Source organism: Ictidomys tridecemlineatus, chromosome 10 (genome assembly GCF_052094955.1).
Source record: "Ictidomys tridecemlineatus isolate mIctTri1 chromosome 10, mIctTri1.hap1, whole genome shotgun sequence".
Lineage (NCBI taxonomy): Eukaryota > Metazoa > Chordata > Mammalia > Rodentia > Sciuridae > Ictidomys > Ictidomys tridecemlineatus.
In genome coordinates this window covers 59,226,508-59,254,014 of record NC_135486.1, presented here as the reverse complement: position 1 = coordinate 59,254,014, position 27,507 = coordinate 59,226,508, and the positions used below count along the sequence as shown (strand labels likewise).

Sequence of the window (27,507 nt, the reverse complement as noted above, 5' to 3'; positions counted from 1 at the left end):
TGCCTCTGCAGTGAAGGCTGCATGGAGTATGAGGGTGAATCTGCTACTTGTAGTCCCCATAGGCTTCTGGAGTGAGGGCTACATGGGCAGAACACCAGTCTCCACTGCCAGGGTCCTCCAGGGCACTTGGGATAGCATGTAGCACATAGCTCTGATGGTCCTGCCTGGTGAGGGCTGTGTGGGCAGAACACCAAATTAGACTGTCCAGAATCTCTGGGAATAACTGTGCACCTCCCAGAGGCATTCATGGTGAGAGCTGGGAAAGAAAGACAGACTGAATTATCTAGAATGCCCCAGGGCAAGGGGGTGCATCCTGCAGCTCCCAGAGGCTGCTGGAGTCTTGGTGTGAACTCAGGGTCTCCCAACCTTGAAAGCAGTCAACATGGGCTGGGATTTAACTGCTTTTCTTAAAACCCTTGGTCCTAAAATTCGGCAGTCCTTGGCTATATCACTCAGTCACTTCGGCTCAAAGACTACCTTTCACAGAGGCCTCTGTGTTGACCTTTTTTAGACCTTCTGCCCTTAGGCACAAGAGTGAAGTGTCCAGGGGCTCCTGCAGGTGCTCATGTCTGTGCCTCTGCCTGCCTGGCTCCAGCAGTGTGTGGCCTGGTTGAGTACAGGGATGGAGTCTCAGAGAGGTCATCTCTTGGCCTCTCTTTTCTCCTCTCCTGAGATTCCACTTCTGGTGATGCCACAAATAAACACAGCCAGACTTAGAGAAGTGGAACAGATTCTATTCAGTAACAGCTGTGGTTCCAAAGAGGCGCTGAGACTCTCCCAGAAGACCAGGTATGCAACTGCTCTGCGCATGAGCAGAGGCCTGCACTGGGCGTGGCCATCGGGAGTGGTGCCTCTGCGCTGAGTAGAGTCCCGCACTGGGCGGGGTCAGCAGGGGGAGGTGCCTCGCGGTTCCACCTTTGTCTTGCCTTCTTCAGGGTGAGGAGTGGAGCTCTTGCCTCAGGAACTTCGCGAGCACGGTGGGTCTACCAGCAGGGAGCGGCAGAGCTCCATTCTCTTCAGACCCGCCTCCGGGAGACGTGCAGCTTGAAGGTACTGTGTGTAGGTCATGTGTGTGGGATACGGAGCTCCTCCTCAGACCTGCTTCGGATCTGAGGAAGTCCTCCCAGCTCGAGGACCCTGGGTCCTCTGTGTGCTTCGGGTCTGAGGAGATACTCCCAGCGCAGGGACCTTGGGTCCTCCATGTGCCTGGGGTCTGAGGAGGTCTCCCAACTTAGGGACCCTGGGTCCTCGTGTTCCTAGGATTTGAGGAGATACTCCCAGCTCGGGGACCATGGGTCCTCTGTGTGCCTCGGGTCTGAGGAGGTTCTCCCAGCTCCGGGACCCTGGGTCCTCCTTGTGCCAGGTGTCTAAGGAGGTACTCTCAGCTCGGGAACACTAGGTCCCCTGTGTGCCTCTGGTCTGAGGAGACTCTCCTAGCTTGGGTACCCCCGTGGGTCTTATATATTGGGACAGGGAGTTGCCTTCTTCTCAGCTGATTCAGGCATACTCCCAGCTTGGGGACAATGTGGTTCCTGTGTATGGGGACTTGGAGCTTCCTCTTAGAGCAGACTCAGGAATACTCCCAGGTTGGGGACACTTTGTGTTGTATCTACAGGGACGTCTAAGGGCTCCCTTCTCTTCAGACTAGCCCTAGAGAGACACACAGCTTGGGGATACTGTGGATCAAGGCTGTAACTCCGTTCTCAGACCAGCTGTGGGTCAAGGCTATAGGGACACCTTGAGCTCCATTCTTTTCAGACCATCCTCAGGCAGATGCCTGACTTGAAGGTACTGTGGGTCATGTGTGTAGGATCATCCAGAGGTCCCTTCTCCTCAGAGCAACCTCAGAGCGTTGCCTCGCTTGGGGACACTATGAGTCATATCTACAGGGACTCCTAGAGCTCTCAGACTAGCCTTGGAGAGATCCTGGCTTGGGGATACTGTGGGTCATGTCTATAGGCATGCCCAGAGCAGCCTCAGAGAGATCTTCCAGAAACTTCTGGATAAATAGGCAGCAGGTATGGAAAAGGTGGAAAGAGTGAAGAAAAATCAGATTCACTCCATGCCCTGAGGGAGTGAATCTGATTTCACTGAGGAGGGAGCCTTGCTCTCCTTTATTATTTCAGCAAGGTTTACTTCAGGGAAACATCCCTTCATGAGGCTCTGATTACTTGTCATCATAATACAGCTAGTTGGGTGATTTCTGGGGAACCCTGGCACAGAGGGAGGAGGAATTGTTCTAATTGTTATTCTTACTGTGTTAAAGCAGGAAAAATATTAAAAATGGAAAAGTAGATGTATGAAACCCACGAGGTTATTTACGTTTAAATATGTTATTTCTAATAAAGCCAGAATTTGTGAAAAAAAAAGTTCATGGATTTTATGGAACTAAATTAATCAACATTTTGATTGAGAATACATTTTGTCTTTAGTTGAGTAAGTCAGTTTAATTGGCAGTGTGTTTGTAATGGTATGCTAAATACTGTGTTGATATTCTATGTCTGCTGAAATATCTTGACTAGATAAGGCCTTGCTTGGAATTATACCATGAAGTTAATTGAAAAAATTAATTTAAATTAATTGAGAAAATTAACTTTAATTAATTGAAGAATTTATTTTAAGTAATAATGTCACTCTTCTTCCTAGATCATGAACATTTTAAGTAAATCCAGAATTGTTAAAAGTCAGTTAACACTCAACTGTGAATCTCTGTGTTCCTGGTTTTTTCCCCAATGGGAGATCTATAAGCATCATTTCAAACTTTTTAAACTGATTGATCATTCATAGTTTTCTTATTTTAATCTTTTGTTAATGTGTATTTTTACTAGGATATCACCCATTCCCTCTAGGTTTCCAATTTTATGCAGTAGGTTTCTGCAGTTTGATTTTTAATTTCTCCTCTAACTTTGAACTTCTGCAATTTTCATCAATAATATTTTTAAATATACTTTTAATTTTGTTTTGATTGAATTATCTTGTTTGACAATTCTCATTATCTCAAAAAATTTTAATTATCTTCTGCTTATTAAGGTCTTTGGGGCTGTGTGTGTAGCTTGGTGGCAGAGCACTTGCTTAACATGTGAGAGTCTCTGGGTTCCATTCCAGCACCACACACAGACAATATGTCTTTGATAGGACCCAAGTGTCAGGGGAATTGTTTAAAATATTATGTATTTACACACACACGCACACACACACACACACACACACACACACACAGAGATCTTTTCCAAATTGGATTGAAATTATTCTGAGCAAAATTTGATAATCAATTTTATAGATAGAAAGAGGATGGTGATATTTTAAAATGCCAGCTATTGATATTACATGATGCTTAAAACCACTGAAATAATTACAGTGTGTAAGAGAAAAGTCAGTAGATTCTTAAAAAAAAAAAAAAACAGATACATTTACCAAAAATAGACTTTTTTAAACAGACATTTTCTACCTTTTTAAATTTAGAAAGCATATTTGTATATCTTATTAAAGTTTTACATTCATCAAGTAGTTTCTCTTACTCCTTGCAAGCAAGGGAATTGACCTTCTAATAAGCATGCTTTATATATTGTCAGAAGTTCTTTTTGGAGAAATCTATTAAGTGTTTCTCCTATATTCAAAATAGCATTTAAAAGCATACCAGTGACCTTTTGATTTCATCAATTTTAATTTCTTTTGAAATTATGTGTGTATATATTAGTACTTACTAAATATTACTTTGTGTGGGAAATGGCCTGATTTCATTTTATATAAATGTTGGTACCTCTATGTGCTTCAAAGGAAGTTTTTAGAATAGAGTTGAGTATACTCATATTTTGAAATAATTAAAAAAGTACATATACCTTTTACCATATTTTAATGGATTAATTTGAAGTAACAGAAGTGGAGATTAGACAATAATTAAATATAGTTAAATTATTTTGGGGTATTCAACATAATATCTTCCACTCTTTTCTATAAATGCCCTAGTTATCTCATACTATATGCTTGGTTTGGAATTATTCTTTTAAATTTATTTATGGTGTTGAGGATTAAATTCATAACCTTGACCATGCTAGGCAAGCAATGAATTTCAGCCTTTTTAAATATTATTTTGAGACAGGGTTTTGCTAAGTTCCTGAGGTACTGAGGCTGGGTTCAAACTTTGTGATGCTCCTGCTTCAGCCTCCAAAATAGCTGTGATTACAGGTCAAAGTGCCTAGTATGGCATAGAGAATTTTTATATCATCATGTTTATAATTTCTTAATAATTTTCTAATCTAATATAGCCATTTTCTCCTTCTAAATGATCATCAAAGTCTTTTTTGTTGTTCTGACAGGATATTTAATGTGAATATACTTTATGATGTGACATATCTGTTCACAATAGGCTATTTCTATTATACAACCCACTTTAAGAGTATTTTGATTTTGATAGTCTTAACTGTTTTTCAGGCTTAACATTTTCCTAAGAGTGGTATTTTCACTTACTATTTGATTACACAAATAAGGCACTGATTTTTTAAAAATTCTGTGGTGTTCGGGATCAAACCCAGGGCCTCCTGAATTCTGGATAAGGTATGCTACTGCTGAGTTACATCCCAGCCCCATAGATTCTTTGTTTTTACTGGCTTTATGACTAGCTATATCAATGAGAAACTTACATAGAAATTCAACTACATTTGAAAACATTCCAGAGTTTGGGCATCCAATATTTTTTGTGATTTCTAAAATGTAATTTCCCCATAAAACACTCATAAACCATGCTTCCATTGATGTTTCTCTAGTTTTACCACTTCTGAAGAGCATCATGGAGGAAATTGACTTTGATATTCTTTTAATTTTTTTTTTTTAGAAAGCATCATATATTATTGTCACAAATTCTGTATACATCCCAGTGGCAAATATTTGATACTATTACTTTAAAGGGTATACATAGAAACAAACAAAAGATACAAATTCTTTGGGATGAATGATTCATTCACAATGGATCAATCTGCTTTTGTAACATATTTTTTTTAATCATCACTCTTGAAAAAGTTTAACCATGGCTTGAAATAGTGTCTCTAAAATGTAGATTTTTTTCTTTAAAGATTTGAAATTTTTAGAAAATCCAGAACCTAGCAATAGCAAAATAAATAATGATAAATAAGTTTAAACATGTTATTACTTTAACATAAAATATATAAAAGAAGTACTTATCTTACATTATTAATTTGAAATATTTTTGTTATAAATGCTCTTAACAAAATGCAGAACTAGTTAAGAATGTCAATTATTAGTAATTAACATTCTGAGTAATTAAACGAGCAGGTGTTTGGAAAAAATACAGCCATGTCTTAAGATTTTATTTTAGAATAGTTTTATGTTTATTCAGAAATTGCAAAGAAAGTACAAAGATCTACTATGTAACTTCTACCCAGTTTTTTTCTCTTATGACTTACGTGAGCTATCTCAGATGTGTTAACATCATACATAATTTTTCATGATGAACAGATACTGGTATGCTCTTATTAAGTAATGTCTGTATTTCCTTTGAACTCTCAGTACTGCCTCTTTCAGTTCCAGGACCCCATCCAAGATCCCACATGATGTTCAGTCATCCTGTCTCCATAGGCTTTTCTTGGTGGCGATAGTTTCTCTGACCTTCCTTTCTCTGATGCCCTTGATGGTTGAGAAGGACCTGACAGTTGAGGAGTACCTGTCAGGTACTTTTTAGATTTTCAGTTGGTGTTTTTCTCATATGAAGACAGGTTGGGATTGGGGAAAGCAGATTACAGATGAAGTGCTGTCCTTCATTTCATATCCTCAAGGTGAATTGTTCATGTTAATATTAACTGTGCTCACCTGACTGATGTAGTGTTTGCCAGGTTTCTCACTGTGAAGTTATGTTTCTCTGCATGTCCACATTATATATATTGTTTTGGAGTAAGTCACTGTGCAGAGCCCCCTCTTAAGGAGTAGGAAGTTAGGCCTAACTCCTTGGGGGCCAAATGTCCACCTCAATTATTTGAAATTCTGCATAAGAGATTTAACCTTTTTGTTTATCTGTTTAGTCATTTATTTGTACCAATGTGAGCATCTGGATATTTACTCCAAGCTTTTGTTTGTTATCCAACTCTATAGTACTTTGTTGCTTAATTCATTCCTGCTTGAAGCCTTTGGGAATAGCTTTGACCTTTCTTTCCACTGGGAGTTCTTTCTATTGTTTCCTGTTTTCTTTTAACATATTTTAATGATTTTTACAAAATTCCTTACTTCTGATAGTTGAGGATTATCCTGACTTATGTCTTTACTGTCTCAGTCATAGTATCAGCTACTTCTTCAAAGAGCCCTAGATCTTTTGACTAGTGATATTAAAAACTTTCATCTGGCCAGTTGTGGTGGTACATGCCTATAACCCCAGCAGCTCAGGAGGCTGAGGCAAGAGCTTCACAAGTTTAAGCCAGTCTCAGCAACTCAGTGAGGTCCTAAGCAACTTAGTGGGACCCTGTCTCAAAATAAAACATGAAAAATGCTGGGAATGTGGCTCAATGGTTAATCACCCCTGGATTCAATCCCTAGTACTAAAATAAATAAAGACAAAAATTAAAAAAAACTCCTCCCTCCCCCTCCCCCCAAAAAACTTTCATTTGGCAGGTAAATGTGCCCATTGCATCTTGACCCTGACAGCTGACAATGCAAAGAAGTTTATATGTGTGTTCTTTTTAAAAATTATTCCTTTTAGTTATACATGACAATAGGATGTATTTTGGCAAATTATACATTCATAGAGAATAATTTATTCTATTTAGGATCCCACTTTTGTGGTTGTACATGATGTGGAGTTACTCTGGTCATGTTTTCAAATACAAGGCTAGGAAAGCTATGTCTAATTAATTCTACTGTCTTTTCTATTCCCGTCCCCACTTCCCTCCCTTCATCTAATCTAATGGATTTCTATTATTCCCCTCCCCAACCTCCCTTGTTTTGGGTTAGCATTTACAAATCGGAGAGAACATTCAGCCTTTGGTATTTGGGGATTGGCTATTTCACTTAGCATGATATTCTACAGTTCCATTCATTTACTGGCAAATGCCATTATTTCATTTTTTATGGCTAAGTAATATTCCGTTGTGTATATATGCCACATTTTCTTTATCCATTAATCCATTGAAGGACACCTAGGTTGTTTCTATAGCTTGGCTATTGTGAGTTGAGCTGCTATGAATGTTGATGTGGCTGTGTCATTGTAGTATGCTGTAAGTCCTTTGTTTATAGACCAAGGAGTAGGATAACTGGGTCAAGTGGTGGTTCCATTCCGAGTTTTCTGAGGAATCTCCATACTGCTTTCCATAGTGGTTACACCAATTTGCAGTCTCACCAAGGTGTCTGAGAGTATACCTTTCTCCCCATTTCTTTGCAACATTTATTGTTGCTTATATTCTTTATAATTGCCATTCTGACTGGAGTGAAATGGAATCTCAATGTAGTTTTAATTTGCTATATGTAATTTTTAATCTAAACACACACCTAATTATAACTCTTTTATGTGGGAACATCTGTGTTTCTACTAAGCTAAATGTGAGTTTATTCTGATCTGCAGGCAATGGACTGTGATCCATTATGGCACCGAGCCTTCTAGGCTCCCCGCCTTACCCCCCTTGCTTATCTGTAATTTCCAACCTCAGTAATGAGAAACCTGGTTTCTAGCATCTGCTTTCTAATTAATTCATTGTCCCATTATGCACAATTAATTCATTATTGTTCCAGATTACAGGTTTTGATGTAAGAAATGCATATTTAGCCTCTGCCCCCCATTTCTGGTGGAGAGCTCATAAAATTCTCATACTTGCTGAGTGATAGGCATGCTAAGGACATCTTTTGTTCTAATATTTGTCCTCTGACCTTGGTTACTTACACAGAGATCCCAAATCCTTTGGAATCTCCTGGATGATAGAAATGTCTTTTGTTCTCATAAGGATTCTTGATGGTTTCTTGGACAGCTTCAGGATGGAGGATGGTCATGAGAAAGATGAAGACAGGTTTAGAAGTTTAGAACCTTCATCACCATATCTACTGGGAGAAAGAAGCTGGGGATTGAGTTAATAATCCATCATGCCTACATGATTAAGTTTCCACAAAACATCTCTAAAAGGAGTGAGGTAGGGAGCTCTTGAGTGGTCAAATGTATCCATGTGCAGGGAGGGTAGTACAGCCTAGTTCTATGTGGACAGAGGCTTGTGCCCTGGGGACCCTCCTGGGTCTTATCCTGCACATCTCCTCATCTGATTGTTCAGGTCTATTATTTATAACAAATCAGTGTCTTAGTTCCCTTAGGCTGCTATAACAGAATACTTTAGGCTGGACAATTTATAAACAACAAAAATTTATTGTCTATGCCTCTGAAAAATGGCAAGTCCAAGTCCAAGGCGCTGGTAAGTGTAATGTCTGGTGAGGACCTGCTCTTCATAGATTGTGTTTTCTAGCCATGTCCTCATGGCAGAATGTAGAAACAGCTCCCTTAAGAAGCCTTTATAAGGGTTCTTTCCCATCCTTCTCATTTCTAAATGGCTTAGGTCTATACCTTTTGCCTACAATCTGTGGTGGATGTATCCATTCACTTGTAATATAGTTAGATTCTTTCTCATGTTCTGTATTACTTCCTTGGGTATTTACCAAATCCTAAATAATGTAATAACATTTGAGATTTCCATATGTTTTCTCAAATAATGTTAGGTAACCTTCATTAAAGTGCCATACTGCAAGTCCCACTCCCTGTAACCACTAGTCTGCTTATCTTTTTAGTCATTTTACTTTTTTTAGAATGTCATAAAAATAAGTCGTACAGGTTGTAGACTCTTCAGCCTGGCTTATTTCACTTAACATATAGATGAGATTCATCTTTATCTTTGCATAAGTGGGTAATTCATTCCTTTCTATTCTATATTATTGAATATATTCTGTTGTGTGGATGTACTCTACTTTGGTTATGCATTCAGCTATTGAAGGACTGATTTCTGATCTGATTAGCAACAGCAGAGCTGTTGTGTATAATTATATGCTGGTTTTGGTTGGATAAAGTTTTTCAAAGCACTTGTGTAAATTCAGATAATTTAGGGGTGCAATTGTTTGGAGTCATAGATTAGACTTGTTTTGCTTTGGTCAGACTGGCAAACTGTCTTCCAAAGTGGCTTTGCTATGTGTTCTACCAGCAATGGATGAGAGTACTAATGTCCTGCATCCTCTTGCTATTGACATATTGTCATTCTTTTAAAGTTTAGCAGTTATAATAGCTGTGCCATGCTATTGTTTTAATTTGTAATTCCCTAACAATACATAATTTTAGAGCATCATTTCATATAGCTCTTTGCCACCTTCATATTTTATTTGGTCATGTATCAGATATTTACCCATTTTTGTTTGGGTTTTTAGTTTTTAGTTTATAAGAGGTCTTTGTATTTTTTTAAAAAAATTCTTATTTATTTATTTTTTGGTACCAGGGATTGAACTCAGAGGCACTTGACCACTGAGCCACATCCCCCGCCCTATTTTGTATTTTATTTAGAGACAGGGTCTCATTGAGTTGCTTAGTGCCTTGCCCATTGCTGAGGCTGGCTTTGAACTCATGATTCTCCTGTCTCAGCCTCCCGAGGTGTTGGGATTACAGGCATGTACCACCGCACCAGGCTATATGTTTTAAATAAAAATTTTTTCTCAAAAATTGTGTTTTGTAAGTAAGTTATACCCATTTGTGACTTATGTTTTTGTTATCTAAATGATATTTTTCACTGAGTAGAAAATATAATTTTTGTGTATGTGGTGCTGGGCTTTGAACCCAAGGCCTCAGTTTCTGTCTACATTTATTTCATTTCAGCATAGTTTCCAAAAATATGTTTCATCACCATTTTTTGAAAAATTATGGGTTATGGGATTCATTTCTGCTTGAACTTATAAAATCATGGCATTCCATATAATCTAATTACAGTATTGACTTTTATTCATTTTTCAGAAATGCTAGGAGAGTCACACATAAACTCCTGAACTGCAGCATCCTGTGCTGCATCCTGCTGCCTAACCCAACCACACAGTGTCCAGGCTGGAGGCAGCAACTCCAGGGAGGACAGAACCTCACTGGAGGATAGACAACCAAAGGAACAATGTCTGCCCTGCAACGGTGAGTAAAAGTTTTCTGTCTATCCTTTGAGTGCAGAGGAAGACCTCAGAGACCACACAGAGAGAAGGCTTCCTATCAGAAATGAAATACACAATGACAAGTGATTCCACGGACAACCAAGGTGTGTCCTCTAGAATAATGTCCATACAGTGTTCTATAACTGTCATTTTTATGTATACTCTAATTTGAATGCAATCTCTAGAGTAGCTTTTAATGTTAATACATCCATATGAGGCCCATAATGCTAATATACTCTCCATAGAGTGACCTTGAACACACATATAAATATCCGTACAGTGGCCTTAAGCTATAATATAAGGTCCACATACAAGCCTTTGAAACTCATATAATATCTTCACTGAGGCCTTAAATACTAAAATAATATCCTCATTGTGGCCTCAAAGAATAGTATAATACCCTCAATTAGGCCTTTTACACTTATAAAACATTTCACTGAGGCTTTAAATACAATATAATATCCTCATGAAGATTCTAACATATATATTATGTTCTAAAATAATATGAGTATGACATCAATAAATATCATTAATGATACCTCTGGCTGATATCACATACACATTGACCCCTAAAAAATAACCTGTCTATACTCAAGTCCTGCACATTGATAAGATATCCTCACAGAGAACTAGGACAAATATAATATCTTCACTGAGGCATTTGACACACATATAAAATCCTTGTGGAAGCATATGTCACATAAAAATATTCTCAATGAGATCTCTAAAACTCACTTAAAAAACTAAGTTCTTTGACACATATAATATTCTCAATGAGGCCTCTATACATACAATCAATGAGGGCTCTGACATATATAATGTCTTCACAGAGGTTTCTAACATGCTCAATATCATCACTGAGGCCTGTGTCAGTCATAAACTATCCATATGAGGGCCTGTGACAAATAAGGAAAAACCATATTGAGGCCTCTGAAACACAATAATATTTTTATTCGGGGCTCTTACTAAACACATGAAACTTTTTAAAAAGGTACTATCTTCACTGAAGGCTCTGACATATAATATATTACTGACTGACTCTTTTGACAACCATAATATTCTCAGAGAAGCCTCTAAAACATATGATATCCTAAGTCATCTGACATAAGTCCCATTGTCACTGAAGATTCAAATGTATTTAGTATTCTCACTGAGGCATGTGACCCTAATAGTATCCTCACTGAGGCTGCTGACAATAATGAAGTTCTGGTACTGAGACATCTGACTCATTGAATAGCCTCACTGAGATAGCTGGTGCATGTAACATCTTCCCTGAACCATCTGACAGGTATAATATACTCCCCGAGGCCTCTAACTTCCTAAGGTCTTTGAAATATATAGTGTCTACATTGACACCTACAGTATCTATAAGAGGCCTACTGAGGTCTCTAATACTAACAATAAAGTATTGGAGACATCTGATATGTATAATTGGATAACAGAGGTCTCTTCCACTTAGAATGTCTTCTTGAGGCCTCAGGCACTGCCATCATGTACTCACAGAGGCCCCTTTCTATAGGAGAAAACTGAGGCCTCTGACAAGTATGGTAAGTTTATTGCAGACTCTACAAAATATAATGTCAAAAGTGAAGCTTGTGACAAACACATTATATTGTCACTGAAGAATCTGACACATATCATCATCCAGGCCTCTGCCATTAACAGGATATCTGTACTGTGACCTTGGTCCCATTCATAATTGTTGGTGAAGCCTCAGATACTCTGGTAATACCCTGGCACTGGACTCTGACATAATATCCTCATGAAGCCTCTGACACATAAAATAACCACACTGAGGCCTTGGATACTTTTATAATAGCCTCAGAAAGGTTTCTGACACTCATATCACATCCTCAGTGAGTCTTCCTCTAACACTAACATGAATCCTCCCTGAGGCCTCTGACATTCACACCCTATCTCATTTGAGTCCCAAAACACTAATGACATTCTTATTGAGGACTCTGCAGTGGATATCATCCTTATACAGGACAATGGGATCAATACAATATCCACCTTGAGGCTTCTGTCATTCAGAAATATCCTAATCAAGGCTTCTGACATTCAAGAAATATCACACTCAGTCTCTGGGGCACCCGAAGTCCACACAGATTTAGACCCTCTGAGAGTCATCCAAAAATCACTGAGGTCTCTGAAGGTAACATGAGGTACAATGAGTCCTCTGAGACATATGTGTATCATTGAGGTCTCTGACACATATAAAACCCCACTGAGGATTCTAACCTATGTACAGTACAGAATGAGTCATTTGAGCCCATATTTTCCTCACCAACCAGTCTGAGAGAGATTATATTCTCAGTGAGGCCTCTTACACATATTAGATCATAATGAAGGCCTGTGGTGCTCATTTCTTAATCTCACTGAGGCCTTTCACACTGATATTCTCTCTACCCTGAAAACTTCATCACATACAATGTCCTCACTGGGTACCCTAGCCTGCCGTCAGTATTCTCAAGGAGGCCTCTGACACATAGAATTTCCTCACTGAGAACTCTGAGCCCTAAAATATACTCACTGAGGACAATATCCTCATCCAGGCCTCTCATATTCAGAAGTTTTCTTCACTAAGGACTTTCACAGTCATATAAAATATTTAGTGAGGATTCTGACACTTATACTATCTACCCTGAGGTTTCTGACACAAATATTCAACAACCCTAATTGAGGCCTGAGGTGATAACAAAATAAACTCAATGAAGTCTGACCCATATCACATCCTCACTGGGACCTCTGACCTTGACAGAATATTTTCAGTATGTCCTCTGACAAATGTATTATTCTCACTTCTGATCCTCAAAGAACTTTCACATATAATATGCTAACAGAGTCCTCTTCTTATTACAGTACATATATGTCAAGACTCAGGTCTATGGTGCTTATGAAACATTCTCATGGAGGTCTCTGACACTCACGTAATATCCTTAGTGAGTCCTTCTCTGACACATCGGATACTCACTGAATCCTCTGACATTTCTTGATCATCTCACTGAGTCCATAAACACTCCTATTCTATTTATTGAGGATTCTTAAGTGTACAATATCCTCACTCTGATCTCTATCACTCATATCCTTTCCTCCCTGGTTCCTCTGACAGTTATACAACTTATTCATAGAGGCTTGTGGGACTCAAAAAATATCTTCCCTCAATCCTCTTGGCCCTCAGTTAATATATCAGCAAGAGCTCAGGCACACCTAAGAGCCTCACTGGCAAAGATTCCTATTGTCTAAAATATTAAAAAAATCACTGAAGACTCTGACAGTACCTTCCTATCAAAACAGATCCCTCTGACAATTTTAAGTATCCCCTTGAAGTCTCTGACACAGACAGTAACTCCACAGAGGACTCTTACCCAAGCTGTACAAATGCTGAGGCATTCCACCCTGTAATATCCTACTGAGGGATGTGACAGTGGTATACTCTCTTCATTGAGGACTCTAAAACATGCAATGTTCTTACTAAGTAGCCTGGTACTTCCATAATATTTTCTGTGAGGCCTCAGGCACATAGGATTTCCTTCATGAAACATTTGAGCCATAGATTGTACATACTGAGATGTCAAACATATGCAATGCTTTCAACAAGGTCTATTGCAATCAAATATTTTCCTCACTAAGGATGTTTATAGTAATATAATAGTGTTACTGGGGGTTCTCTCACATATATTATCCACACTGAGTCCTCAGATGCATGTTCTCAACTTACTGAGGCCCTGAACATAGAACATGTCCTAACTGTCCTGCAGCAATCATGAAGACTCTGACCCATTGCACATCCTCTGAGGCCTCTGACTTGGACATAATGTTTTCAGAGTCCTGGATCATATGTATGATTTTCACTGAGGCCTCTGACAATCAGTTCATAGCCTTGCTCTGGACTCTGACAGTAAATATCCACATGAAGATTTTAAGGTATATAATAGGCTTACAGAGTATTCCTACTCTTACCATAGGTACACTGGACTCTAAACCCTGCATATCCTCATTTGGACTTTGGTATTTATTTAGAATTCTCCTGGGTGTCTCTGACCCTGATAGGATATCCTCCATGCCTCCTCTGACATCCACATCACATACTCACTGAGGCATCTGACATTCATATACAATCACACTGAAGCCACTGACACCCCTAATCAACTTCCTGAGGACTCTGAAACTTAAAATGTCCCCACTCACAGCTCCAAGAATCATGTGATATCTTCCCTGAGGTCTTTGAAATCCATATAATAAACTCCTAGAGGATTCTGATACGTAGAATGTCCTCTCTTGTCTTCTGACACTAACCTAGTATATTCACTGAGTCCTATGATAATAACATTGCTTCTGAAATCAATGAAATCTTCATTCAGGGTTCTCACACCTTCTACCTACACTGAAGCCTCTGATACCTGGTATCTGCTCTGGGGCCTCTGACAAACAATATCTTCCCTTAGCCCTTCAAAAGCAAATTATCCTCAGTTAGGCCTCTGACACATTTTGAATGTCCTCCCTCAGGCTTCTGATGCTCATGTAATATAAACAGTGAGGCCTATAGCCCCTATACTTGCTGAGGCCTCTGACACACAAAATATTCTCTCTGAAGACTCAGATGCATGTGATATCCCCAGGCCTCTGACCCATCCTCCATTGTCGCTAAGCTTCTGACCCATTTAGTATTCTCAATGAGGCCTGTAACCGTAATAGTATCTTCACGGAGGCCTCTGATAGCAATGAAGTATCAATGCTGAGTCCACTGACCAGTTAATTGCCTCACTGAAGAGTTAGGAGCATGTAATATTCTACCTGAAACCTCTGGCAGATAAAATATACTCCTTTAGGCCTCTAACTCCCTGAGGGCTTTGACATATAATGTATCTACATTGTGACCTATAGAACATATAAGAGGCTTACTGAAGCCTCTAATATTAATGATGTATTGGAGACATCTGACACATGTAATTGGCTAACAGAGATCTTTTCCACTTAGGATCTTTTTGAGGCCTCTGACATAGCCATCATATGCCTATGGAGGCCTCTTTCCAGAGGAGAAACCTGAGGCCTCTGACAGGTATAGTAAATTTACTGCAGTCTCTATGAAGTATAATATCAAATGTGAGGCCTGTGACAAACACATTACATTCTCACTGAAGCCTTGGACACATACCATATCCTCACAGAGGCCTCTGCCCTCTACATATATCTACTATATCTACATGTGACCTTGGTCATATTCACATTGTTACTGAGGCCTCAGACAGTCTGGTAACGCCCTGGCTCTAGGCTCTGACACTTATCTATGTGATGCCTCGGCCACCTACAATATGCTCACAGAGGTCTATGTCAAATACAGTGTCATCACTGAAGCTTCTGACACATAAAATATACTGATTTGGGCCTTGGACACATTTATAATAGCCTGAAGCAGGTATCTGATAATCATATCCTCAATGTATCCTCTTCTGAAACTCCCATGATTCCTCTATGAGGCCTCTGACATTCACATCATATGGCACTGAGTCAACTCACACTGGTAACATACTGCCTAAATACTCTGCAATGGATATCATCCTCATGTAGGACAATGAAATGAATATAATATCCACCCTTAGGCTTCTAAAGCTCAGATAATGACCTCCTGAGACCTCTAACACTTAAGCACTATCTTACCAAGTGCTCTGGGGCACCTGATGTCTGTACAGATTATGCTCTGATAGATATTCAAAATATAACTGAGACATTCAAAGGTTACATAGTATATACAATAAATCCTCTGATATATTCATGTGTCTCATTGAGGTCTCTGAAACATATGAAAATCCCCACAGAGGGCTCCAACCTATGTAGAGTAGGGACTGAGTCATTTGAGCCCATAATGCCAAGGCCTTCAACACAGAATACCCTCACTGAAGTATGTGACATTATACCTTCTTCCCTGAGGACTCTAACACAATTAATGTTCTTGCTGAGTAGTCTGGCATTCCTGTTTTATCCTCTGTGAGACCTCTGACACATAGGATTTTTTTCCTGAGACCTTTGAGCCATAGATTGAACATACTGAGATCTCAAACACATACAATGCCTTCAACAAGGCCTCTTGCAGTCAGATATTTTTCTCACTAAGGATGTTCATAGTCATATAACAGTGTGATTGAGGGCTCTAATACATATACCTCTCACACTCAGGTAATAGCCTTGCTCTGGATTCTGACACATAATATCTTCATGTAGACTCTAACACATTTACTATTCTTACTGAAGTCTCTAACATAATAAGGGCTTCAGTGAGGACTGAAACTTCTGATATACATAATATTATTAGTCAGGACTTTCATATTTATATTCTTATTGAGTTCTCTGCTATTCATATAATGTCCTCAGTGAATCTCCATATATGTAAAAGATGTAATGCCTCACTGTGGCATTTTACAGAATATACTCATTGAGGTCTGTAACACTCATATAATATTTTCACTGATTCCTCTGACACTCATGTAATGAGGCCTCTTTCATCTATAATATCCTCACTTGGTGCTCTGACATATAATATGCACCTTAAGGCCCTTACCCATATAATATCTTCTCTGATGCCTGTGGCACTCATATGATATCTTCATTGAGGTCTATAACAAATATCATGGCTACATGAGGCCTCTAACCCATATAATGATCTCACTGAGGCCTCTTTTTAATACACTATCCAAACTAAAACCTCTAAAGAATATAATATTCTCACTGAGGTTTCTGACACATATAGTGTCCCTGAGTTCTCTAATACAAAGAACATCCTCTCTCAGTTCTATATCACATATAATATCCATGCTGAGTCCTGTGACATTAATATAGTATCTTCATTTTGCCTCTACCAGATATTTTATATACTCACTGTGGCTCTGAAAATACCTGTGGCACACATATAATATTCTTTTTTTACACATATAATATTCTTATTGATGCTTCTGACACAAAATTTTCACACTGAGTTCTCTGTCACATATGATATCCACGTTGATGCCTTTAAAATTTATGATATCATCACTTAGTCCTCTGTCACATATAAGGGGACATATAATATCTTTAGTGAGTCCTCTTACAGATATATTAACTAAATGGACTAAAATATATAATGGTCTCATTGAGACCTCTGACATTCATATAATATCACCACTGAGATTCTGAAAAACATAATATGATCAGTGATGACTCTAATACATATAATATATTCACTGAGTTATCTAACACTAATGTAATATTCTTTAATTTTTTAGTTGTTGTTGTACCTTTATTTTTTTATGTATTTTTATATGGTGCTGAGGATTGAACCCAGGGCTTCACATGTGCTAGGCAAGTGCTCTACTGCTGAGCCACAACCCCAGCCCCAAATGTAATATTTTTAATGAGGTGGATGAGACATATATATCCACACAAAACCCTTTGACACTCATGTAATATTCTCATTTAGGCCTCTGAAAGATATAATAACCTCACCAAGTTCTCTTGTCACTCATAATATTCTCACTGAAATCTCTAATACTCATATAATATCATCAGTTAAGACTGTAACACCTATATTATCTTCATTGAGTTCTCTGATATTCATATAATAATCTCACCAAGATCTCTGGCAAAAATAATACCTTAATTGAGTCCTCTGAGTGATATAATATACTCATTGAGTCATCTAACTCATAATGACCCATTGAAGACTTGGAAACTCAATAATATTCTCAATAACTTCAATATAGTGGCATAGACTTGTAATCCTAATGAATCGGGAGCATGAGTCAGGAAGATTGCAAGTTTGAATCCAGCCTCAAAAATTTGGTGAAGTTCTGTCTCAAAAAAATAAAAAGAGCTGAGATGTATTTCAGTGGTAAAGCACTCCTTGGTTCAATCCCCAGTACACACACACATACACACACACACACACACACACACACACACACACATATATAATATATTTGCATAAATATATTTGCCTACATTATATAAATATATAATTTATACATAGTGTTATAAATATATATATATATATATATTCTCACTGCAGCTTATGACAAATATACTCAGACCTCTGATACTCATCATATTCTCAATGAATACTCTTACAGATATCCTCAATTAACCTTTAATAGTTATCATATTCTACAGTGAGGCCTCTGATACTTAATAATAATCTCACTGAGGCCGCTGACAAATATAATATTCTCACGGTGGCTTCAGATACTCAGATATTGTTCCCAGTCAGGTTTTTGACACACATAATATTCACACTGAAGCATCTAAAACATATAATATCCTTACTGAAATCTCTAGCACATACAGTGTTATCACTGAGACTTGTGATACTAGTAAAGTATCTTCACTGAGACCTGCTACACTAATATAATATTTTATTCAGGACTCTACCACTAATATAATATCTAAACTGAAACTTCTGACCTATATAATATCCTCACTGAGGCCTGTGATGCAGATAATATCTTCATTGAATCCTCTGCCACTCATGACACATACAATGTCCTCACAGAGACATCTAGTCTAATATAATTGTTGATCTTTTGTTCTTTTTTTTGTACTAGTTATTGAATCCAAGGGCACTTAATCATTAAGCCACATGCCAGCTCTTTTTAGTTTTTATTTTGAGACAGGGTGTGTCTAAGTTGCTTAGGGCCTCACTTAGTTGCTGAGGCTGGCCCTGAACTTGCCATCCTCCTGCCTCAGTCTTATGAGCTGCTGGGATTACAAGCATACATGACCTTTTGTCATTGATATTAATACAGTATACACATTGTGCCCTTTAATACTAATGTGATATTCACATTGTTTTGTTTCCCAAAGTATGCTTACAGTGTACATAGATGGCCTCTACTAGTAATATATTTACTTAACATGAACCCTTACTGCCTTCACAGTGATATCCAGACTGTGTGGTCTTTAATGCTAATCTACTATGAACACATTGGTTTTATATCACTATAATAATCGCTAAGTTGCCTTCTTACACTAAGATAACGTCCAAATTTTAGCCTCTAGTACTAATGTAACACACACACACACACACGCACACACAGTCACTTCTAATGAAAGATTCCTTATAATTATATTTCTGAGATTTGGCTGAGCTGGATTTATAAGGGTCAGCTTCCCTAAAAAAAAGTCTGATGTATGTTTTTCTGGCATAGTATTGACATTGTGGTTTTTAAAAAGCAGTTGATTTTCTGATAGTGCTAAGCTTACAGGAACCCTGCTTTGGTGGTGCAAAATGCTCTGCATCCTTTCACTCACATTCTCCACTGGTCATTGCTATGCCAGATTTGCATCTCCATATAAAATACTGCAGTGTATTTTACTCAATATAGGATGCTCCCAGGTGACCACCACATAACCTGCAAATCAGGACATCAGCAAGCTTCTCCATGGTAATCAATCCTCACTTTCACTACCTGCCCAACTGGGGAAAAAAACCCTAATTTTTTTACTCATATCTAGGATTCTTTTCCTAAAACTCCTTTTTAGCCTGTCTCTCATTTTCATGACTTTAACAGATGGAGAGTGTACACATGTACTTTTCTTTTAATACCTCCTTTCAGTTCTTTGGGGTTAAATACATAGAAATGGAGTTGTTGAGTACTATGATAATTCTATATTTACTTTTTGAGGAAATAGCAAACTACTCCATACACAAGCTTCACATTATGTATTGTAACAGGTATATAAAAGAGTGCTGATTTCTCTTCATCCTTTCCAACACTTGTTATTTTTAAATATTTAGATTATGGCTTTATTAGTAGGAGTGAGGAAATTTCACTGTAGTTTAACTTGCATGTCTATAATGACACTAATACAATATCCTATTAATCATCTTTTCATGTTTACTGGTAAAAAGTATGTATTCAAGTTCTTTGTCAATTTGAAGCTACTTTGTGGTTTGTTGTGCTAAGAAATACATATTTGGTCTCTGCTTCAGTTTCCTGTCTCTTAGCTCCTCATTCTTCAATCTGTGAAGCAATGTGTCTCTCTGATGCCAGTGAGGTGATTGATGATCTAGGGCTCCTGGGCAACACAGGATGACTGTGTTCAGTGGGAAAAAAACTGTCATTACAGGGTTTGAACTTGAGCCTTCCCACACATTTAAGGAGAACAGAGGAATTGAAGGCTAAATTGGTAACAAATAATCAATAATTTAATGAATCATGTGTACTCAATGAAGCATCTATAAAAAGAGAAGGATAGAGTTTTATGACTCTCTGTTGCTGAAGGTGCTGGCAGGATGCTGCCTGGGGAGGGCACAAAAGCTACAGGCCCTTTACCACTTACCTTTCCCTGTATGTGTGGGCATATGCCTGTTTAAATATATTATTTTAAGATACGTTTGAAAGATATGCTTTATGGTGAATTGGTATAAATAGTTTTCTGGCTGCTGTGAGCCACTACAGCAAATGACTCAAAGAAGAGGGTCATGGAACATCTCATTTGTGTCCATGTTAGACAGAAGTTGTAAGCCACCTGGGCACTTGCTGCTTCATCAAGTTCAAGTGGGAGCTGCTGCCATCTTCAGGTAGGTAGTGTTAGAGTTGATAGTAAGATTGGGGTTATGGGTTGGATTAGGGGTTTGCAGTTGGGAAAAGGGTTGGGGCTAGTTTAGGAAAATGGTTAGAGGTTTATGGTGAGGATTAAATTTAAGGTTTAGGGTTAGGCTTAGGGGTTAGAGTTAGAGGATTAAGGTTAATGGTTGGCTTTGGGGTTAGGATTAGCAATATGGTTAGGGATAGTGTTAAGTTAGGATTTATGGCATGGGTTAGAGGTTTAAGTTTAGTGTTAAGAGTTAAGGTTTGATTTTTATTGCATGAAGAAAGGCATCAGGATAGAGAAATATGGAAAGTGAATGGATGGGAGAAGGAATAAAGCACCAATTGATTTGAGAAAATATTAACCTGTAAAAAATTTTACAGTAAAGTGTTTCAAAATGGTTGGTGCCCCATTATTATCCAGAGTACATGTATGAAGACACAAATTGGTGTGAATATACTTTGTGTACAACCAGAGGCATGAAAATTATGCTCTATATGTGTAATAAGAATAGCAATCAATTCTGCTGTCATATACAAATTAAATTTTTTTAAAAAAATAATGGTGTCAGAATAAATATCAAAAGGTGATTAAGATGACAGAAATCAAATTTTGAAAAGAAATATCATTTATGGTTAAGAAAAACAAATTAGAAGAAAATCAGACCTTCTGCAATTAGAAATTAAATTGTATAATAGCATATTGTTCCAGTGGTTGCAGGAGCTGTTGCTGAGGACCTCTGGAGTATATGTGTAGAAGGCTAGCTTGGGGACACAACAGGGACTCCATGGATAAAAATAGACAGAGGATTGAAAATTCATGGAAGAAACAGAGAAGGAAAAGTAGAACCTATCTTTTTGTGTTGCCTTTTGCCTGGAATATTTTCATGAAATGTTCACAAGGTTGCCCCAAATCACAATGCACATAGCATGCTCCCATTCTCCATCCTTAACATCCCTGTCACTGAGCAGAGTTTATTTTATACTGTGCATAGGTAGCAAAGGAACCTGGGCTCCCTCTTTAACCAAGATAAATTCTGTGTGCCTCATGCTGTCTTTCCTTGGCTCACCTCCAGGGCTAGGAATGGAGATCAGTGTTAGAACATTACCTGGCATGTGTGTTGCCTGGGACATGATTCTGAGAAATGTAATGTAAATGTGTGAGTGAATGAAGGCAACCAAAAATAAAGTCAGGCCAAAAAAAATGTTTATGGTATGGTAGCAACATATGAACTTTTTTTTTCTAATGGAGATTTTAACATTTTGATGTCAGAAGAAATATCACAAGGTGCTCAAGTGGACACAAGTTAAATCTTTGAAGATAAATTTTGTGCATGATTCTGACACTCCAAAAGTAAAAATGGATAGTTGTGGTAGCCTATGTTACAATGATTCCAGAAGAAGAGGCTATAGGTTCACACAAGTATAGGTATACTAGGCAGCCCTGAGTGAACAAAGTCAGGACCATGAGGAGAGGAATGGAAAGTCATAGAAGGAACAGAGAAAAGTTGAGTTTCTCCAGAAAATAAAAGCAGCACAAAGGAGAGAAATAAGAAAAAGGAGAATGAAATGATTTATTTCGTATCTGATGATTAAACATAGATGCATGATACTTCACAGTCCTTGCCTCTTTTAATTTTGAGATGGGTTCTGGCATTGCTTCCCAGGATCACTTTGAACATGCCATCTCCATATTCTCCAGCCTCAGCCTCTTTAGTCACTGGGCCATTTCTTTAATTACTAATGTAGGTATCAAAGAAATCTGGGTTTCATCTTTAAGTTAAATAAATTCAGTATGCGTCTGGTTGTCTATCATCAGCTTATCTCTGTAGGGAAACATTGAGTACTGCGTAACTTAAAATGCTAATTTCCCAGGAATTGGAAGAGGGCTCAGGGGTAGTGACTATCTTTGGAAAGTGTCATGCCTGGGATTGGATTCCCAAGGTGCAATATAAATGAGTGTTGAGAGCCATGCCAGGTCAAGATGGTGCCTGGCATTTTGCCAGAAGGAGCAGTTCCTGCTGCCTCGAGTGCCCGCTATTTTTGAGCTCTGGCGGAGTTCCTAGAGAGTCCGAGTGGGTTAGTTGAGTTCTGGTTGGGCTCTGGCAGAGTTCCTAGAGAGTTCGTGTGGGTGGAGTTCGCAGGTTGAGTGCTCCCGAAGTTCCCAAAGTTCTGGTGGAGCTCTGGGGGAGTTCCTAGAGAGTTCACATGGGCGGTGTGCAGCATGAGTTCTAAAAATAAAGTTTGTTCCTGCTTGAATCTTCAAGTGGCTGGTGATTTGTGCCCAGCCAGACTGCAGAAAATGAGTAAATGAATGGCAACCAAAAAATAACAGAAAAAAATAATAAGGCAAAACAAAAACATTTATGGGATGCTTGTAACCGGCAATATTTTTTTTCCTAGCAGAGAAGTTAACTGTGGTTGGTTATCAAAAGAAATATCAAAGTCAAAATTAGAAGATAATCTGTTAATAATCAGAATCAGGCATGAGGAGGAGCTTGTGGTATCAGCACAAAGTTGAACTGGGAGAGTGCATGAATACAGGTGTAGAAGATTAGCTCAGAGGAACACAGCCAGGAGTTTGAGGACAAAAGGAAAATCTGAGAAGAATGGAAAGTCGTGGAAGATATCATGAAGGAAAAGTTGAGGATCTCTCATGCTGATTTTCACCCTGGAAGCTTTACATTGTTGGGGAACATGGAGTCTTCTCTACCTTGAGGTGCAAAACTCCAATGACTGCGGATGGAGCTCAGTGACAGAACTATTCCCTCGTATTTATGATGCCTAGGAATGGATTTTCAGGACTGCAGTATAAATTAGTGGATGTATGAATAACAACCAGAAAACAATATAAGGCAAAAAAAAATGGCATGGGATTTACCTACAAAATTTTTTGGTAGTGGAGAATTTAACTGAAGTTGGTGCCAGAAGAAATGTCTGTGTGGTAGCCTGTGGTGCTAGCAACTTCAGCCTGTGCATCAGCTTTTCCAGAAACTAAGGTTGGGGGTCATGTGAGTGCAGAAGCATAGGCCTATGATCATCCAACACAGTAGAGAAACTGGGGAGAAAAAGGAGAGAAAGGAGCAGAAAATCATGGACAGAGAAGAAAAAGGCATTTCTCTTTCTTCCTGGAATAAATACAGCATTAAACAGGGAAATAAAAGAGAGAGAAATAGCACAAAATACTTTTATTTTTTATGAAGCTAAGGAGTGAACCCAGGTACACAGTACCTGCAGTCCCAGCCTCTTTAATGTTTCATTTTGAGACAGGGTTTCATGAGGCTGTCCAGGATAATAATCTCCCATCTCAGCCACCCTACTCACAGGGAAGTTTCTTAAAAATGAACGTGGATGTCAAAGAAATCTGTGATTCCTGTTTAAAGAAGAAAAACAAATTTTTTGTTCCTCAGCCTGTATTTTCTGGGATTAGAGTTTCTGGGAAACCCAAAGCCTTCTGTACCTTGAACTGCACACTCCCCAGGGTTGGGATGGAGCTGAGTGCTGGAGGCTTTCCCTGGAGTGTGTGATGCCTGAGATTGAATTCCCAGAACTGTGAAATAAATAAGTGAATGAATGAAGGAACAAATGGAAACCATAGAAACAAAATCAGTCAAAACAAAAACATGTATGGGATGCTAGTAATAAAAAAAAATTGTTTTCAAGCGGAGATGTTTACTATGGTTTGTGCAAAAGAAACATCAAAATGCTATCAAGAGGACAGTCTAGTCTTTAACTAGAAAGTTCTTATGTGCTCAGGAGGAACAACTTAGAAGTTAATTTAACCTTCCAAATCAGAAACAAGTACGTATGGCAGCCTCTGATACCCACGAATCCAGAAGCCTAGGCTGGAGTTTGACCTGAGTGCAGATGTTCTGGCCCATCCTCGGGGAACACAGCTGGGACACTGGAGAAAAGAAGGACTGAGAGGAATTGAGAGTTATGGAAGAAACAGAGAAGAAAAAAATCAGATTTCTCTCTTTAAGAAAGGCAACACAGTATTGATAACTAAAGAAAAGATATGAGGATGGAAACCAGGGGCATGCCATCTCACGGCCCCACTCTTTTTGCTTTTTTTTTTTTTAAGTTGAATACTTTGTTTCTTGCTGCAAAGCTGTTCCTTTAGTGTATAAACATAACACCAGCAAATACAGTATATTATACAATTAAGACAGTATTTTTCTTCTGACACTGCATGATAAACACTTTCCTCCACTCCTAGTTTTTTCCGGTGGGAAGATCATTAAGTCTATTGACCCCAATGCAGGGATGGTTGTAAGCAAATAACAATATTACATAAGGCTTATATCAAGATTCCTTGAATTACATAATTTTTAAAAATAGTTAATATCCACAGATAATTTCACCAGAGCCTAAAACTTACTCTAAAAGTCATAAGGAATTGTAAAAATAATGCATATTGTGTTTATCTGTAATTTCTGGAAAGTTAAGGGGTATCTTTCTCCAGTAGCAGTATTGAAAGTAATGTCTTGTAAGTCTTCCTATCACCATTTACTTAAGACAGCTGTGTTGAATGAGTGTACTTAGAGTGCTATTTTTTATGCCCCAACAGATTTCACATACTTCTCAAATTCTTCTTCTCTCAGTTTCATCTTCCTCAACCAACCATCTTCATAACAGGGTTTATCACAAGCAGTGGATTTTCTGCAAAGTGCCTCATTAATTTCAGTTACTTTTTCTGATAGAAGAGAATAGAGTTCACAGGCAGCTTTCACACTTTCCAAACAACCAAATTCATCTTGTTTTTTAAATTTTGTCTCAACTTCAGGAGACTACAGTAAACAACATTTCCCAGAGCTTCCTATGCAAAAGTACTGATTCCCATTGTTTCAATATAATTTTCTTCTATTATCTACTAATGTTTCTGTGTTAATTTATACACCAAAACCAGAGTGGATCCCATGCAAAGCTGCCAGGGCACAGTGGGCAGAGTGCTGCAGGCTTCAGTTGGAGTGCTCAATGCCACTTTCAGTGCCATGTTTGCAGGGTTACTGAGTGTCACCATGCCATAATGAGTTCTTTTTATGAGACATGGTCTCATGAGGTTTCCCAGGATCATCTGCAACATGCCATCCTCCCATTCTCCAGCCTCAGCTTCCCTGGTGACTAGTCAGAGGTATCCTTTGTGTTACACATGAAATAAACACACACAGGTACCACAGGAAATCTGGGCTTTTTCTTGAGGCTAGCTAAATGAATTCTGTGTGCCTCAGGCTGTCTCACCTGGTCTTAGTGGTATTGGGGAAAATAAGTCTTCCATAATGTCAATTGCTCACCTTCCAAGGCTGTGCATGGAGCTTAGTGGTGGAGGCTTTCTCTGGAATAAGTAATGCCTGGGTTGGATTCCAGGAACTGCAGTGTACATGAGTGGATGAATGATGAATGAATGGCAAGCAAAGAACAAAATCAAGCTAAATAAAAATGTTTATATGACGTTATAACCTACAAAATTGTTTTTCTACCTCAGAAGTTAACTACAACTGATGTCAAAAGGAATATAAAAATGTGTTCAAGTGACACAAGACAAATCTTCAAAGAAATTTTCATGAAGAATCAGGAGGAACAAGGTAGAAGATAATTCAGATCTTCCAAATCAGAAATGGTAAGTAAGGTAGCCTGAGGTACCAGCGATTTCAGAGGTGAAGGGTGAGGTTTGATGAGGATGCAAGTGTATCAGCCAGACTCTGAAAGCACATCTAGGACACCATGGAGAAAAAGAGGGTTTATGAGGAATGTAGAGTCATGGAAGAAATAAAAGAAAAATCAGGTTTTACACTTTCTTGCTGCATTTATTCATAATGAAAGAGATATATAAGGAAAGAGAGAGTAGAAGAGAGAAGAAAGGAGAAGTAAGTGAAAGACAACTCAAAAAACAATATCAAGTAAAACCAAAACACTTAGGGGAAATGACTAACATATAAAATGTTTCTTCTGGCTGAGAAGTTAACTACAAGAGGCTACACATAAAATCTGTGTAGATAAATTCTGTGTGGAATCTGGAGAAACAAATTAGAAGATAATTCAGAACTTCCAAAATTATAAATAGGCGTGGAAGCTTGTGGTACCAGTGATTCTAGACTCTGAGCCTTATGGGTTACATGAGCACATATTCTACCCTAGCTAGATTTAACACAGGTTCCTGAGGAGAAAAAGAAGGCTGAAAGGAATGGAAAGTCAAGAAAGAAATAGAGAAGGAAAAGCTGAGTTTCTTTTTTTCTTGCTGACATGAATAGCAGCAGCACAAATGAGAGAAACAAAGAAAGGAGTGGAGACTGACTTCCATCTGCATAGGTTAATCTCCAAATGTCCCAAGAGGCTCTGGACCTGGCAAAATACCCACCATGTTCAGAGTCCTGTGCAACTTTAAGCCAAGTATACAAGTATAAAAACCCTTGCCACAAGAGCACTGGGTTTCCTCATTTGTCCAGTTGGGGCCCTAGTAGCTCCAGTGGACCAGCAGAGTTGGCCTCCATCTGCTCTTTTACTGGGATATAGGTAAGACTGAATGATGCAAACAGTCTCCAGACACCTCCTTTGCCTGATCTGGAAAGGACAATTTCTGTTCTGGCTGCATGGATGACTGGTCAGATTGGACTGTGGCCATTCTGGGCAGAGAAGAAGCTATGTTTGGAGTCTGAGATGAGGCAGGACATACCTAGAGGGTCTGATGAAGGCTACTTCTGGTTCCTAGGAGGCTGGAAATGAGTTTGAAGTTAGCAGATGCTCTTGGGTAAGAAACCAGCCCCTGAAATTAATATAAAAACTGTCCTGAGGCCTT

The 27,507-nt window shown here is 38.5% G+C and overlaps 1 protein-coding gene across 2 annotated transcripts in view; it reads left to right on the top strand.

Moving 5' to 3' along the window:
- Nucleotides 1-845: 845 nt before the first annotated feature.
- LOC110597688 (E3 ubiquitin-protein ligase SH3RF1-like) overlaps nucleotides 846-27,507 on the top strand; it is a 70,640-nt gene continuing 43,978 nt past the window's right edge. Inside the window, exons 1-4 of one of the 2 annotated variants that reach the window (XR_013426600.1) lie at nucleotides 846-1,050; nucleotides 5,539-5,684; nucleotides 9,968-10,132; nucleotides 26,197-26,331. Coding sequence is in view for 1 of the 2 variants with exons in the window: in XM_078023013.1 (XP_077879139.1) it covers nucleotides 10,116-10,132 (17 nt within the window). In the remaining variant the exon portion in view is untranslated. The remainder of the gene's footprint in view (nucleotides 1,051-5,538; nucleotides 5,685-9,967; nucleotides 10,133-26,196; nucleotides 26,332-27,507) is intronic. The other variant, XM_078023013.1, reaches the window with a different exon arrangement.